General features: G+C 46.3%; 1 protein-coding gene across 5 annotated transcripts in view; it reads left to right on the forward strand.

Annotated features, from left to right (window-relative positions):
- Window positions 1-12,956, forward strand: part of CPNE1 (copine 1) — a 93,561-nt gene extending 80,605 nt beyond the window's left edge. For 4 of the 5 annotated variants that reach the window (XM_026656782.2, XM_024206227.2, XM_024206226.2 and 1 more), the window contains exons 8-16: window positions 1,172-1,270; window positions 1,955-2,041; window positions 2,120-2,179; window positions 2,663-2,796; window positions 5,302-5,356; window positions 5,439-5,490; window positions 6,848-6,981; window positions 8,957-9,193; window positions 11,646-12,956. In XM_026656782.2, the coding sequence (XP_026512567.1) occupies window positions 1,172-1,270; window positions 1,955-2,041; window positions 2,120-2,179; window positions 2,663-2,796; window positions 5,302-5,356; window positions 5,439-5,490; window positions 6,848-6,981; window positions 8,957-9,193; window positions 11,646-11,762 (975 nt within the window). In that variant the 3' untranslated portion in view covers window positions 11,763-12,956. Of the gene's footprint in view, window positions 1-1,009; window positions 1,106-1,171; window positions 1,271-1,954; window positions 2,042-2,119; window positions 2,180-2,662; window positions 2,797-5,301; window positions 5,357-5,438; window positions 5,491-6,847; window positions 6,982-8,956; window positions 9,194-11,645 lie in introns of all 5 variants that reach the window. The other variant, XM_026656784.2, reaches the window with a different exon arrangement.
- The last annotated feature ends 4,162 nt before the right edge of the window (window positions 12,957-17,118 follow it).

Below are 17,118 nucleotides of genomic sequence, written 5' to 3' on the forward strand. Positions count from 1 at the left end.
GCGGCGCTCGGCTGGGGGGGGCGGCGCGGCCGCTCGGCTGGGGGGGGCTCGGGGGCGGCGCATTTTTTTGCTGCTTGGGGCAGCAAAAAAGCTAGAGCCGGCCCTGCCTGTAGGCTATAATTACACATGTAATTTGGGCCTCTCCAAAGAATGAGTTTGACACCCTTATATAGAGTGTTCACTGAGCAGTCCTGAGAGCAGAACACTGGGAGAAGCTGATTGTGAGGAGATGGCTTGTGCTGAGCTGTGTCTTGTGATGGTGGTAATTTTTTCTTTATAAAGCCAGACCCCCAAAAGTCAGTAAGTTTTGAAGTCTGTGGAGCATATGGAGTTTGTTTTTGAACAGGTGGGGAAAGGCACCGGTTCATAAGCATTGGTTCTCGATTGCTTCCACTGGAGTACTTGCATTCTGCAATTTTTAATATGCGTTGTGTGTTTTGTGCATATTAAAACCTCATATATACCGCTTTCTAGTGGCTAATGTCATGTGGTGCTATAACTGATTTAGGTCTTAGCATGTTCTAAATGCCATGATCTTTTGCATTGGCATTAGCATTGGGGAATCAGGTCTCCAGGCTGATCTAAACGTGATTAATAATTCAAATATAGATAGGCTACGTTTCTGCTCTGTGGAACTGCCAATCTTCTTGTGTATTTTGCACAGTATCAAGCAGACTATCTCCAATACAGTCCATATTACTATTTTTATGTAAGCAAATCTGAAAGACTTTGGAAGACGTTGGGTACAGCATTCTTACTGCTTCTTTCCCCATATTCCAATTGAGTACCTTCTGCAGAATAAAATCATGTTTATACTTCTGAACCTACATAAAAGTAAACAATATTCAGTAGCAAAGCAGATCAATTTAGTTGGGGAGAGATCCTGATTGAAGCAAAATTTCTGCTGTGCATGTGAGTTGCATTTAATTGCCGGTTAGCTAAACAGATGAGTAGTGGTATTTCTCTGTCTCTAACCAGGATTCACTTTGAGTGTCTCTTTTACTGTCAGGTTTCAGTTAGTGATATGGATGACAGCACCAGTTCTGATTTAATAGGGGAGTTCACTTGCATCACTGCAAAGCTGCTGGAAGCGAGAGATCATGTGGTGAGCAGCTATAATTCTCCCTGATACAATACCCTTGTCCATTGTCTGCTGTTTCTTTCCTTTCAGGTACATTGTTCAGATTATGATAGTGATGGGTCACATGACTTGATAGGCAGTTTTGAAACTAACCTGTCTCAGCTGCAGAAAGCAGGTGGCAGCTCTCCGGTGAGCTTTTTCTTTTTCTTCCCCATTTTTTCAGCTGAGGGGGCCATAACTCACTGCAAAGGGTTTGCAAGAGATTGTTGGATAGTCCTAGTGTAGAGCTCTGCTCCACATTCAAAAGTAATTTTATTTGTGCTGTAATGTCATAAACATACATCCCAGAAAAGTAAATACATTTTGCACCCCGAGCACCCCAATCTGTAACTCCTGGGTGCTGTTGCATCTCCTCCTCCTGAAGATATTTTGGTGTCCTTTGTTTAGTTCCTGTGCCATGCTTTCATCATCTCCATTTTCCTTTGTCTCTGGAGAATCAGGCAAAAGCAGAGTAGCTTCCCCCCCTTGTTCACTCCAGCATAGCAGACTCCAGGAGACATACCAGGAGTGTTCTCGCTGCATAGCTGACTTATCCCTACCATCAGGAGGCCAGTTTTCTAGAGCAATAGACTTTTTTTGAAAGTCTGACTATTTTTAAAATATGGTTGTTGAAACAGAGAATGTGGCAGAGTGGTTAAAATCTATGTCTATTTACTGTGTGTGTTTAAAAATCCCATTACTTTCACTATTTGTGGAGGGGAGGGCTGGATTGAATCACATCCTTTGCACTGCTCTGGTTTAAACTCCTGAAACTCTGCTTTCTTCAGGTGAGTATGTCAGTAATCTGGCTCTTATGTGCATTGCGTCCTGTAGGTGGAGTTTGAATGCATTCACCCTGGGAAGAAACAAAAGAAAAAGAGCTACAAAAACTCTGGAATTGTTAGGATAAAATCCTGCAAGGTAAGCTTATGTTCCAAACTGCCAGCTTTTCTGTCCCTGCGGGAGAGGAGGTGTAACCCTGAGTATTTGTTCCCTTAGATTGAAACTGAATACTCTTTCCTGGATTACGTCATGGGAGGCTGCCAGATTAACTTCACAGTGAGTTGCTCGCCTGCTTTATGTCTTTGTGACTGACAACATAATAATTCAGAGGTTTTATATAATAGACATTTTCCTCTCTAATGTCTCTCAAAGTAATTTCTTTGGTTGATTGTCATTAGCATTGTTTTGCATCTCACAGTAACTCTAATAGGCAGGGATCTTCTTAAACTCCTCTCAGGTAATTTATTTTTAGACTAGCAGTAAACAAGCTGGTGTCTGTCCATTCCCTAGGAATATGGTGCCAATACCTACTTGTGCCCTGGGGGTATGTCACAGGTGCCAGTGCCTGCCTACGACTTTCAGGGAGTGGAGGGGTCCCAGAGCAGTACTGTTCATTGGTGCTGGGGAGATTTGGTGCCAGTCTGCATGTGCACAAGTGTTGGGCTAGGGGTGAGCTTCAGTTTCTGGATATAAGTGTTTTCTTTCTCTTGCTTACCTGGTGACACTTCAGTGGCCTGCTGTTCTTATCTTCTTAATCAGGTGGGTATAGACTTCACTGGCTCCAATGGAGATCCAAAGTCACCAGATTCTCTTCACTACATCAGTCCAAATGGGATAAATGAATACCTGACTGCCATCTGGAGTGTGGGGAATGTGGTCCAGGATTACGACACGTATGTAAGAGGTTCTTTAACTCGGGTTCTCAAATTTTTGTACTGGTGACCCCTGTCACATAGCAAGCCTCTGAGTGTGACCCCCCCTTATCAATTAAAAACACTTTTTAATGTATTTAAAACCATTATAAATGCTGGAGGCAAAGCGGGGTTTAGGGTGGAGGCTGACAGCTCGCGACTCCCCCATGTAATAGCCTCGCGACCCCCTGAGGGGTCCCGACCCCCAGTTTGAGAACTCCTGCTTTAACTGATTCATCCACAGGCTTCTGAAAAATGTGCAATTCTAAGTGTTGGCAGTCAAGGGCTATAGGTTAATGTATAATGCTGCTGTCAAGTGTTAATCTTTTGTTGCCAGTGACACATTTCATGCCTGAATGCCGTGCTTGTTCAAGTCTTAATTCAGTGGGAAACATGTGCTAGCCAGCTCTCTAGTTTTGATGAGCTCTGTCTGGCTTTAGTCCTCTCTTAACCTGAAATATCATTATTTTTTTCAGTGGGACAGTATGTGTCCTGAGAGAGATACTGGAATTCTCAACCATCTTTCTGCAGTCCCTGTAGCCCCTTCCTTGTTGTGACCATCCCTCTGGTTAAGTAGGGTCAGACAGAGGCCATTCTCTGACCAGGATTGAGTTTGATCTCTAATGATCCTTCCACAGTTCCGGAGTAGATGAGATCACTGGGCTACTAGATCATCTAATTATGTGTGCCACAATTCTGCACAACAGCATGGGCCAGGAAATGCACCCCTTGCCACAGAAGTGTGACCTTTCATTACTGAATTAGAGATGGTAGGTAGGGTGGGGATAGGCTGTGTAAGGCCTTGAAAGTGCAGACAGCTAGCTTGTGTTTGATACAGTAGAAAAGAGGGAAGCAGTGGAAGGATGCAAACAGAGAGGTTACATAGTCAGAGCAACGGGCTAGGACAATGGATTTTGCAGCAGCATTCTGAGTGGATATCAGTGGGACAAGACTACATTTGTCCAGGCCAGAGAGAAGGATGTGGCATTAATTGAGCTGTGGAGAGCCTGGAAAAGAGTTTTAGCTGCACGGATGGATAGGAGAGGCTGTATCTTAATGATATTATGCAGAAGAAATTAGCAGGATGTAGACAGCCAGGATGTGAGGACCTAGAGAGAGGTTTGAGTTGAAGATGGCATCCCAGTTATGGGCCTGAGTGACAAGAAAGATGACAGTGGTATCCACAGTTATTGAGAAAGGAGGTAGCAGGGAGGGCTTGGGGGGGAGATCAAGAGCTCTATTTTAGCCATGTTGAGCTTGAGCTGATGGCTAGACATCCACAAGGATGTGGATATTTGTCCAGTTCTGTTGTCCACCCTTCAAAAGGGAGGTTGGAAAATTAGGGTGGGTTCAGAGAAGAGGCACAAGAACCAGGGCCAGCTCCAGGGTTTTGGGCGCCCCAAGCAGCCAAAAAAAAAAAAATGCCGCGATCGCGATCTGCAGCGGCAATTCGGCGGAAGGTCCTTCGCTCCGAGCGGGAGTGAGGGACCATCTGCCGAATTGCCGCCGAATAGCTGGACCTGCCGCCCCTCTCCGGAGTGGCCGCCCCAAGCACCTGCTTGCCAAGCTGGTGCCTGGAGCCGGCCCTGACAAGAATGATGTAAGGACTGAAAAACCCACCTTACACTGAGAGACTAAAGGAGCCCAATTTATCAGGGAGAAGGTTAAGAGATGACCTGATCAATCTAAGTACCTACATGTGGAGAACTTTAATTTCTGCCATATTAAAGCTAGACAAATTGAAACTAGAGATAAGGTGCAAATGTTTAGCAGTGAGGGTAATTAATCATTACCAAGGAATGTGATGGATTCTCCATCTCTTGAAGTCTGTAAACCAAGCTGGGATGTCTTCATGAAAGAGGTGCTTTGCTCTAGTTCAACCAGAAGTGGTTGGGCTTGATGCAGGAATTGCTGAGTGATATTTTCTGGCTTGTGTTATGCGGACGTCAGACTAGATGATCCCATGTGCCTGTGCTGATCTGCCTGTACTGGCTGGTTTTGCTGCATACTTGTATTCCTTTATACTGTGCAACTCAACTGCACTTTGGAAATGACATGTGGATGCAGCTCTCTCTGTCTTTCAAAACTGGGAGTCGTTTTGGGGCTCATGAAGATGAGGAACGAATATCTCTGGATAAGTGTCCGCACTTAGCTCTGTCCCTGAATGCCAGTCCTGTCCTGCAGCATCCCTGCTGTTAAGTTGTAGGCAGGCATTATGTGAGCAGAAACTGCTGATGAGGGGTTTGGTGTTCTCCTGAACCGGGATTTGAGCTCCTCTTTTCAGTGACCCAAAGCAAGCTTTGCAGCACTGAACCCCAGCAGTATGCTTTCACGGGACCTGCACCACCTCCTGCTGATTTCACTGGGAACAGGATTAGGTCCTATGCAGCATTCACCTTCCATCAATTGAAGCAGCAATAAGGGGAGGCAATGGGGGGTGGATATCCCAATTTTTCAGGCTTCTTATTGTTTCCCTTTCTCCTGCAGAGATAAGCTGTTTCCTGCGTTTGGGTTTGGAGCTCAGGTTCCTCCAAACTGGCAGGTAAGTTTCTCAGAATTCTGCCAGCACTTCTTGTGTGCATGTCAGTGTTTCACTAAATGGATGTAAATGTTCTCTCTTCCAGGTGTCTCATGAGTTTGCCTTGAACTTTAACCCCAACAACCCCTATTGTCAGGGTAAGCACACCTTTGTCTTTGTTAATGTTTCTTGAATAGGAGAACTGCTGGTTTAAATTGTTCAGTTTTTTATCCCCACAGAAATTGGAAATGGAACAATCGTTCGCTCTTTTTGGCAGCAGAGGTCTTAGTTTGTGGATGATTCATTCCAAATTCTCTGGATTCATATGTATCATTTCTTCACCCAAATGTTCACTAAATATTCATCCTTTTGCAAATGTGGCTTTCAAAAGTATTGAAGTTTATTTCTTTTGTTCTCAAAAGCTGTGTTGTTAACAGTAGCTTGTCTACGATCCTCTTTTTAATTGTTGTTCTTTCATTTGAGTTGGTTTATAAAGGCCTTGGAGCTAGGACTGTCTCATTCCCTCTTTATTCAGTACCTAGCACATGCTCATTAAGTTTAAGAAACTTTAGTTTTTCTATCTTGTCTGGGGCCAGCAGAAAATTGCAAATCTGCGAGTTTCCCTGTGTGAATCCAAGTATTCGTTCCCAGAGTGAATATGGTTGCCCACTGCATGGCTAGGATCTCTTTCCTTGCTACCTCAAGGTTGTCCCTGTAAGCCAGCCTTGTAGAAAGCCTTGGTCCTGCAGTTATGCAATTAAAACCAGTGTGACAGGCAGTGGGAGTGTAGCATAAATTGCAAAATGAAGCGAAATCAATAAACCAGTTTAAGTGTCCACACAAAAGTTTGTAACAGTTTCACTAAATCAATTTTTACAACTTGGTTTTAGTTAAACCAGTGCAAGAGTCCTGCATAGACAAGGTCTTCAATAGTATTTCTAGCCTAGTAATGGCTAAGGACCCTAAATGGGGACATGGTTCCACTGAACTAGGCACTATACAAGCAAAGAACGCACAGTCTTTGCCCCAGAGACTTCACAATTTAGTATTTAGACAATATGCAGTAGTTGCATAAGCAGGAAAATGCAGGAGGGAGATAGCAGAAATAAATATGTTTGCACAAATTGGTAGTCACAGCTGGTCACCAGCCTAAGCACACACCAGCCCATCAGCCGCAAACCCTCCTTTTGTAGAGGAAACTCTCACATCAGCTGCATTATGTTAGTAGCACTAACCAGTGTCATTTCTTGGAAAATCATTTGGCAAGTACAAGATGGGAGGAGTCTGCCGTATACCCCGCCACTTCTCTGCAGGTTCCCACTGGCCATGCTACCACCTTGGGCATGCGCTGCCGCCTTGCTGCTGCTGTGTAATCGGTCCAGTATGATTTTCTGTATGCACCTTAAATGTGACCGGTTATTGTAACATGCCAGAAGGATAATGCTCATAAAACAATTAGCAAGATAGGTAAAATGTTAAGTCTTTTCTGGTAATTCAGACCTTTTTGTTGTGTAGGAATCCAAGGAATCGTGGATGCTTATCGCCAGGCACTGCCTCAGGTCCGACTCTATGGGCCAACAAATTTCTCTCCTATTATAAACCACGTGGCAAGGTTTGCGGCTCAGTCAGCACAGCAAGGAACGGCTGCTGTAAGTCCATATTTATCGGTACAGACCTGCATTCTCGATCTTTCCACTTTCCCTGGATGTGATCGAATGGAATCGCAAAGAGATTTCTCCTTCCCTGCTTGGACTCCTCTAATTTGGTTCCCCCAACTTGCTCAGATCTCTGGTATTTCACTCAGCCTGTGGTGGCCAGGTGACCTTTACTCCACCTTGTAATGTCTTGGTGAAACACTGGCTCTGCTTACTGCTGAATAGGGTGGGGTGCAATGGTTGGCACTTGACGGAGGTGACATCTAGTTGTTAGAGGGCGGTAGGGGAGCCCAGGCCCTCCCGCTCCACTGAGCTCTGGCCCAGGCCTTGTGAGGGTAGCCAAGGTCAGGTACCCAGGAGCACCTTAACACAGTCCTACCTGGGCCACTTCCTACCCCTTCACTCTATAGTTCTAGCTTTTTCAGTCTGTAACCAAGGTAAGGTAGAACAAACAGTGCCTTTAGTCAGTCTGGGGTCTAGTGGATCGGTTCCTCTCTTTGCAGAGGAGCAACTTCCATGTTCTTCCTCAGTAGCTCCAGGAGCAGGTTCTTCTCCCTGCTCCCTTCTGAGCTATCTGGGTGCCTTTTAGGCCCCACTTCCACCTGTCGCATGCTCTGTAGGTGAGGCTGGGTGGGGTGTCTGGGTCCAGAGTTGTTCCTTAACCCTACTCCTACTACTGGGTTTATACACCCTGTCACAAGGGGTCAGTGTGAACTACCTCCCTTCTTGGTGCAGTTCCAGTGAATTGAAGTAATTGAGTAACCTTCCCTGGAGGGGATGCAGGTCAGCATGGGATGCACAAAATGAGACAGTAAGGAGTCCTTTAAAAGTTTTCAAACCCTTCTAGTGCACCGGAAGATTAGGGTTGGAAGAGACCTTAGGAGGTCATCTAGTGCAACCCCCTGCTCAAAGCAGGACCAACCCCAATTAAATCATCCCAGCCAGGGCTTTGTCAGGCCGGGCCTTAAAAACCTCTAAGGATGGAGATTCCACCACCTCCCTAGGTAATCCATTCCACTGCTTCACCACCCTCCTAGTGAAATAGTTTTTCCTAATATCCAACCTAGACCTCCCCCACGGCAACTTGAGACCATTGCTCCTATACTTTCCCAAACAGAGAAGAGACTGGTGTAACCACCAAAGGCATGTCCAAGTGTCCTTCCATGATGATGAGCAGAGTTGCTCGATTAGCATGATTGTGTGCACCAATTTGTAATTGTGCATGTCAGTGGCTAATTACATCACTGTATATGTGAATCCGGCTCACAGTTGCACGCACGCTGCATTTGTATGCCTAGCTTGTTTAAAAATCAGGCCATTAACTTGTACAATTTCATTTATTCAGTTTGAAAACTAAGTCTCACCAACACAAAAGCCTTTTGTTGCCTGATAAAATTACTTGCTCTTCTTAGAGTATTTGCTCGTGTCCATTATTCCATTGTAGGTGTGTGTGCTCGCCACCTGCACCGGAGCCGGAAGTTTTTCCCTCAGTGGTATCCATAGGGGACCGGCTCGGGCACCCTCTGGTATCCTCTTGGGTGTAAAGTCACTTTCAAGTTAATTTCTTTATCCTTTGTAACAATACCACCAGCAAGGAAAACAGCATCAAATAGCAGGTTCTGCAGCTAATGTGCTTGCTTCAATGGTACTTTGTTTTTCCCTAGTACTTACTGTCCAAGGATCTTAACATTTTTTATAAACTTAATTGAACTAAGCCTCTCAATCCCCCCTTCCCCTTTAAAACTAGGTCCAGATGATGAAAATCTGAGTTGCAGAGGGAGAAGTGACTAGCCCGGGGTCACACATATATATTGTGTGACAAAACTGGGAATAGAATTTCTTTCAATCCTGTGCCTTATCCACAACACCAGCTGCTTTCACTTCCTCAAAGATGCGATAGCTAAGGCAGGCTTCTTTTGCACGTGGTTTGATGTTAAACTCGCTGATTGCCTGATTTAATGTTTTGCAGCAATACTACGTACTACTGATCATCACAGATGGTGAGATCACTGATCTGGATCAAACCAGGCAAGCTATTGTTAATGCCTCCAAACTGCCTATGTCTGTTATTATCGTTGGAGTTGGCAATGCTGATTTCAAAGCCATGGAATTCCTGGATGGGGATGACGGCGTATTAAAGTCCTTGACAGGGGAGCCAGCTGCACGAGACATTGTACAGTTTGTGCCTTTCAGACAGTTCCTCAATGTAAGTTATCTTTTATTTGACACAATTGTCACAGGTTTGATCTGAGAGAGGAGTGTTTCTGTAGAGAATCTGTTAACTATTTAATTAGTGTATGAAGCCAGTGAGCTGTCTGCAAGGAAGTGTTGCCCAAAATTGCTCTGGAGACTGTTCCTCAGAGAACTGAGAGATGTTTCCTGCCCATCAGAAGCTGAGCACTCCCAGCTTGTTGGGTTGAGGAGCAAGAGACTAAGTGGAGGTACTTCCATTCAACCAGGGGCGTAGCATGTTGCCTCTGCTGTTCTCAGCCTCCAGGAGATCAGAAGACTGAGCGCAGTATCTCCTCTGGAATGTGAGTTAAGTTGCTGTCACCTCACTAGGCCTGTCCTCTTTGCCTTCATAATCTCGGTGGCACAGGAGTGAGGCATCCAGCAGGGCGGAGCATGTTACCACCTCAGCCCTGCCTGCCTGGCACCCTCCACCTCTGGATTAGCCCGTCAGTTACTGGGAAGGCTGGCTCCTCTTGGGCCATGCCCCCACAGGGATTTTTACCAGTTGTACCCATGTAGTTCTATTGGTATGACCCCCTTTGGACTCTCCTGTTGTGGTGTAAGAGTGGCTGCTGCTTTTTGTGACTGATTTCTTACTGATTTTCAAAAAGACGCAATTAAAAGTACAAAAAGGTAAACAACTTACAGCTTGTGTGGGTCCAAATACCTCTTGTTTTATAGGGTCTGCAATAGAATTTTGCAGTTTTACAACTTGTCAAAGGTGCAAAACCAGACAATACCACATAGGTATAACATGTTAGGGTGAGGGATAAAATAAACATACATGACTATTGCAGAGGAGGGAAGGAGGCACCAGGGGGAGGAAGTGGAGGGGTTAGGTGGAATGGAGGGAGGTCTGCTATTCTTACAGCATCTCAATATTTTTTATCTAAATGTATCTAGAAACGGGGTCCAAATTTCTTCAGATTCATAGAATTGCTGTCATCTGCAATAAGCTATTCTTTCTTTGGCTGCACAGTAGGGAATATGAGGTTCTCCATATAACTTAGTTTAAAAACGTAGACTGGCTCTTTTCAGGTTAGCTTCTGTTGCCTGGGAAAAGGTTTATGCTAAACTGAAAAGGGCACTCTTCTACTGAATAAGAGTGGCCACATTTGGGGGGAAGTGGGGACTCTACTGGTACAATGGTATTCAGTTAATTCACAACTTAGGTTATACTGAAAAACTTTCTTGTATAGAAGAGGCCTTAATGTCAAGGCTGGGATGTAGGAGGCTGGGTCTAGTGGTTGGAGCAGGAGTTGGAGTTGGGAGTCAAGCCAAGGGTCAGAGCCGGAGGCAGAATCAGGAGTCAAGCCAAGGGTTGGACTGGAGTTGGAGACCAGGGGGCAAGGATCAGGAACAAGGCAAGGAAGCAGGGGTCAGGAATCAGATAAGTCTGCAGGGGTCAGTGTAGTAGCCAGGTAAAGCCCAGTTGTGTGGACAACTTCCTGTGTCTCTCTTTAGATTTAAATAGGATGCCCTGCCCTGATCAATTAGAATTCCTGGTATTCTTCCAGTCAGAGCCCAGGGAAGCCCTTCCCGATGTTGCTTCAGGTTTCATGGTTTCTATTTTCTGTTGATTAGTAGCAAGCTGCAGGGTGGGAACAAGGAGATGACAGTCAATAGGAATTAGGGGTAGCAGGTATCGATTCCTGATTGTGATTTGATTCAAGACTTGGTAATCCACACAGAACCGGAGGCTGCCATCTTTCTTCTTAATTAAGAGAACTGGTGCTCCAGCCGGTGTTGGTGATTTATGAATGAACCCGTTAGATTTTGTTGGAGATAATCTCATAAAACTGTGAGTTTGGGCTCCAACCTAGTGTAGATTCGCCGAAATGGAAACTGCACTTCTGGTTGCAGATCTGTTGGGCAGTCTCAGGGTTCAGGCAGGGGAGGATATTTGTGTTTTTCTTTTCAAACACATCAGCAAACTCTCAGTATTTACAGGGAAGTTCTGCCATGGGTTCTGAGAGCATACCCACCTGTGCAGTCACTCTTACCTGAGGTTTAGTGGGTCGGAGCTTGGATCAATGTCGATTTCAAGGGCCACTTCACCTTGAAATATGCATTAACTATTTGTGCTAAGCAATCTGTTCCACCTTGTATTTAGCTGTGGCACTCTGAGCACGTTTCCCAGACCTGAGGAAGAGCTCCATGTAAGCTCAAAGCTTCTCTCTCACCAACAGAAGTTGGTCCAATAAAAAATATTACCTCACCCACCTGGTCTCTCTACTATGTTCTAATGTGTTTCAGTGAGAGTGCTGTACTAATCGTCCAGAATTCCCTATAATCCCTATTGCACGAGAGCTGAAGCTGTAGAGACATGGTTTTGGGTCTTTCCTTGTTTGAGGGGAATTGATGGATAACGTGGCCCTTTATTATGTGCTGTCGCGTTCGTTTGCTCACACTGGTGTCTCCTGCAGGCTCCTCGGGAGGCTCTTTCCCAGACAGTCCTGGCTGAAGTTCCTAAGCAGCTGGTGTCCTATTACAAGATGCAGGGCTGGGCTCCTGTGAAGCTACCTGAAGCAAAGCAGGAGTAGAGGCGAGGGTACCTGCCGTGCACATCTCCAAAGAAACAGGAAGAGCATCTCTGCTTATGTATCAATCGTATTCAAATTCTGTCGCACGTCATTTATTGCTCAGCACCTCTGAAATGGATCACTCTCGGTTCCCTGATTTACATACCATGTATCTTTAGTTTCTGCTGAATGTTAGAAATGAAACATTCTTTACAGAGATGCTACACAGAAAAAATGTAGCTACTGGCAGTTCTTATGTGGAAGAATTGGAGTTAATGATGTAATTATAAGTAGAGGCAATAAAAACAGCAAACCTGGCCTCCCAAATTCTGAGAATTTATACGTATGAATCAGTTATTTCAGTACTTACTACAATCCTGACTTATGACTAGATTTCAAAGCCCACATGGTGCATGGAACTGCAGAAAGCTGACAACCAAGTAACATTTTTTCCATGCTGAGTTTATTGGAATACGAGTTAATTGCTATCATGTTTGCCAATGTATGTCTTTGATCACGCATTGCTAGACAGAGGGTTTCTATTCTCTTCCCAAGCCAACTTGATAGAAACCCTTGTATATTGATTTGCATCAAGGTCCCCCTGCTGCCTAAATGGCTCTGGTAATTTTTGTTGTACCTTTGTAGAGTGCCATGTGATTTTTCTATTACATTTTCTTCATAAAGCAAACATATTTTTTAAACTTCAGTTACCAGATTTTGCTAAAGTAATTTTATAAGATTATCTATTTACAACAATTGCTTCTATGATGCCTTCACTCAAAGCTTGTGTTGTGGGGACTGGAATAGATGACTTCTCGAGGTCCCTTCCAGTTCTATGATTCTATATATAGGGCTCAGTCAGTCCTCTTTCCCTCCAGTGAGAGCTTCCACAACTACCAGCAGAGAAAGCGGGTGAGTGTAGAGAACAGATGTGCCCAGGAGGGTGGGATTTCCTAGGTCACTTATCTCCTAGAGGATGGCACTATAACTCTGACAGTCCTGTGTGCCTGTCACAGAAGGGAAGGAGGCTGAATTTCCAGGGGGTAATGTTCCTGCTTTTTCTGCTGTTACAAGATGGGGATAATCCCATGGGTATGTTTGGAGATAACAGAGTTGAGAGTTTATTTCAAAAGGGCAATAAAATAACTTTGCCTTGTTGGTGCTCAGCAAAAGTTCACCACTTTGTTTTCCAAATAAAGAATCTGCTTTTATTTATAACTGTGTGGTGGCTCTTATTTCCTGTTCCTTTCTGTGCTGCTTCTCCTTCTGCCGGAGCCTTTTCAGTTACCTTTAGTGGGAAAGTGTTACATCTCCACTGCAGAGTTAGCCCCTGTGATCTACAGCCAAGTAAGCCTACGTGGGCATGAGCAGCCACATGACAGAACTCAGAGGTACTGTGTCTTCACTAGTGCTTTGCATGACGAGGACTTCAGGGGGCATATCCCATGGTTCTTTGCGCTGTAGTAGGATGAGCTGCTCTGATTCCTCCCCAGCAAACTGTGGGAGAACTCGTCTGTCCTCTGCACACAAGGGGAATTGTGGGAAGGCATTGGAGGACTACAGCTCTGGAGTGAGTTAGTCTGTGTCGTCACCGCAAAAGCGGGTGGGTTACCATCCCAAGTGAAAGTGGCTCCCAGGCTCTTACCCATACCACCAGCTAGCCCAGGTTGAAAGCACCACCAAACTTGCGTGTGAGGGTTTTGTGTGTGAATGGAGGTGGGGTAAGAGCAACAGCTGGTTATGAAACCAATTTTAACGCTTTGCAGTGAAGACAAACCCTTAGTTAATCCTTCGCCCATTCAGACAAAGCATTAGTCATGACTGGAAAGTCTGTCAGCCTCTGCTCTAAAGGGCCTGTTAATCTGCTCAAGTTTCATGAGCGGAGGGAGGAGCTTTTTGGAATGTTTTTGTTCCACCAGCTGATCTATACTGCCCAACTTTCCTGCACTGTAGGAGTTCGTGGAAGGAAACTAGCAAGCCCTGCTCAATCAATTGGTTGATCACACTGGAAGTTGATAACCTCAATTTGCTCAAAGTAACGTCCATACACCTATCTCAGCAGCAGTAGTTAAAATTTTCTGGTTCATAGTACTTAAGGCAAATACCAAGAATCTCACACAGCCAAAAGGATTTTACAGTTTAAAAAGTCTTGTGTTCCCAGAGGGCTTTACACAGCCGGCTGGGATCTAAATGAACAAAATCATTCAAATTGCCTAGTGCCTTCACTCTGCCGAATGTGCCGGCCAATCTTCTCCTTAGTGCACAAATATCATGAGGGCTCCATGAATGCTGCTCTTGGCTATTGACTTTAACAGCAACTGACAGCCAGAAAACTTCAGCACACCTTGCCCACCCCAAGCAAACGGGCCAGGAAAAGCATTGGCTGGAACACAGTTACATGGAATTTATGCCAAACTTCAGCTCACGCTTCTACCTGCAGTCTAAAGAACAAGTGAGATGAGCTCATACTGACAAACCAGGGATGGACTGTGGTGCCCCAAAATTAGGAAGTCCAGACGACAGCTTACAGAATTCAGTCATGCCAAGAGTCAACATAATGTTTGCTTGAGCTGAGAACTTCAGGACTGTGGGGAAGCATGTTTGACTCCAGAGAAACTCTACTGAATTAACTCTCCAAGAGTTGTGTGTAAAAAAACCACTGTCTACGTTAAACACAAGGCTGCCTGGATACAGCAGTCAGGTGGCACAGTGCTAACTGGCCACAGTACGCATCCTGCATGTTTTACAGTGTAGTCTTTAATAAGTTGAGCTACACACTGAACAAGGAAAACAGGACTAGAAAATACTACAAATACTATTGCCAAAATTGCAATAAGTTGGGACATGCAAATATTTCAGCTTTTAGTGTAAAACCTTCATCCTGTTACTTTTATTTGCATTTACTTTCTGATGAAGGAAAACAGGCTATTCAGAAAGCAGGCATGAAACCGGGGATTCTCTGAACACACCTGCAAGCTTAAACAGATGGGCATATGTGTAGGGCGTAACTCCCAAAGCCATTTACTGAGCATCCTCAGTAGGTTGCTTTGAAATGTTCTCAGCAGTTAACTGAAAGGTAGTTTATTCAAGCTTAGGAAACCGCACATTCCTCACTGAAGGCTGGCTACATGCCAGCTTGCAGAGTTCAGCCACTTTTGCTGTAAACAGGTTAAAGGAGTTAGAATGTTTTTACAGTTGGATGAATGTGCCTCCTTTCCCATAACTCAGGAGGGTGGATGGATCCCTTCTTTTTCCTTGAGACTTCCCCAAAATAATTAATCTTTGGGCGGAGATCAGCCACAGAAAGTTTCACTCTAAAAGGTGAATGTTTGGAAAGTTCTGAGTGCCTGAAACATGAGGGGCTAGGGAAGCGATGCAAGGAAATGGTTAATTATAATGCTTGCTACTGGCAAAGGTACCAAAGGAAGGAATGCAATATTGCTATACTATTTTGCACTTCTATATGGACTTGGACAGTGATTGAGGATCCCAGTGAGCTTTAGAATGTTTAGGTAATTAATTATATGGATCTCAAAGCTCTCCAGTGGCTTCAAAGGTCTAGCAAACAGTATGTCAGAGTTCCAAGGTGGAGTATTCTACTCTGGTTAAATAACTTGGTAATTATACATGGAAAGGGTCTCCTGCCTGGGTGTGCAAAACACAAACATACACACACACACTCCCTCCCTCCCTTTCACTGAATTAAGACCTAAAGGTTGTGTTGCATGTCTACATCTCCCACTGATAGCTAAACTACTGCTGTAACTATTTAACAATTGGAGCGGGCTTTCCTGCTCTGGAAAGGAGACAGGCCCAGCCATGCCAGACGTTGTGGAAGGGAGATGAGAAGGAATCCAGAGGAGAATCTACTTGTCCAGCTGGGGAGCAAAGCGTGAAAGCTGCAAACACAAGTGAGCGAAGGGAAAGGTGACTGAGTGTGGATAGCTGCCTTTCCCTGAGGCCAGACTCCCAATGGACGGCGAGTAGGGTGTGACCATATTTTCCCAAAAGGAAAATGGGACACCCCCAGGCTGCCCCCCCCCCCCCCACACACACATGTGGCTGGCCCGAGTCCTCTCTGCCCAGCCTGAGGTCCCCCCTCCCCACTGGTGACCAGGGCTGGCTCGAGCCACCCTGCCGCCTGCCTGTGACACCCATCTCACATCTGAGCCCCCTGCCCACAACCTCCCACAGCCCTCTTCCCCCCCAGGCATGGGGCTGGTCCGAGCTGCCCCTGCACGCAGGGCTGGTCCTCCAAGTCCTGCTGCATGCCTGCCTGCGGGGCTGGTGGTCTGATCCCCCTCCCAGCCGCATGCCCGCGTGCAGGGCTGCCCAGGGCCCCATGTCCCCCTGTTCACAGGGCGGGCCGGCCAGCCCGAGCTGCTCTCCCTAGCCCTTCCTCCAGCGCAGGGCTGGCATTGCCACTCCCCCCCATGTTACTCCGTGCCCCACTGGGGTCCCACATGCAGGGGGGAGGGTTGGCAGTGAGGTGAAATGAGGGAGTGAGCAGGGACCCCCTTCCCTGCAGGCTGCCCCAGGCGCTGGGCAGGGGGCACAGGAGGTGCAGGGGGGGGACACGCCCTGCCCTGGCTTTCTCACCCAAGCAAGGCAGGAGCTGACAAAGGCTTGGCGGGAGTGCTGCCCGGGAGGCGTGGGATGGTGGGGCAGGAGCAGGAGCTGGGGGTGGCAGAGCCCGGGCTGCTCCTGGGCACGCTCTCACTGTCCATCCCCGGCGATGCTGCTGGAGGAGGCAGCAAGGGAGATTCTGGCTTGGGCAGGCACTGGGGAGAGCAAAGGGGGGCGGGGCATGGCCGCTTGCTGCCCCCCACTGCCGGCTCTGTGCTGCGATCCCAGAAAATATGGAACAATTTGCCCGTATATAACAGCAAGTCGGGACACCTGGAAGAAGGCTTAAATACGGGACTGTCCTGTTAAAAATGGGGCGTCTGGTCACCCTAACGGCGAGTGAAGGACAAGACGGCGTTAGTGTGAGCCAAGACAGGGTTTTCAGGCAGGCTGGTTTATCTGCTCTCGCCAGCCGGGCCTTGCACAGCATGTTCTAGTTTCTCTCATTTAAGGATTGAATTCTGCTCCCCAGATAGCCCTGTCCTGTGACACTGGCCTCACGTTCTTTGACTCAGGAAATAGCTAAAATGCAGCTAGTTGTGCTATGAACTCTTGTTGGGAGGAGATGATGCATTTGGCCGCCTCCTGTGTGCCCCGCAGCTGACCCTGGGAGTGGCTGGAATGCAGCGGCACAGCATGTTTCTAGCTTGCAGTGGGACTGAGCTGAGCTTCTGTCTCAGAAAGCACCTGCTGTTCTCCGGTCCCGACAGCCTGGAGCCCCACGTTTGGAACCCCGGCACAGCTGTGGCCA

Source organism: Terrapene carolina, unplaced genomic scaffold (genome assembly GCF_002925995.2).
Source record: "Terrapene carolina triunguis isolate 2854851 unplaced genomic scaffold, T_m_triunguis-2.0 Scaffold233, whole genome shotgun sequence".
Classification (NCBI taxonomy): domain Eukaryota; kingdom Metazoa; phylum Chordata; order Testudines; family Emydidae; genus Terrapene; species Terrapene triunguis.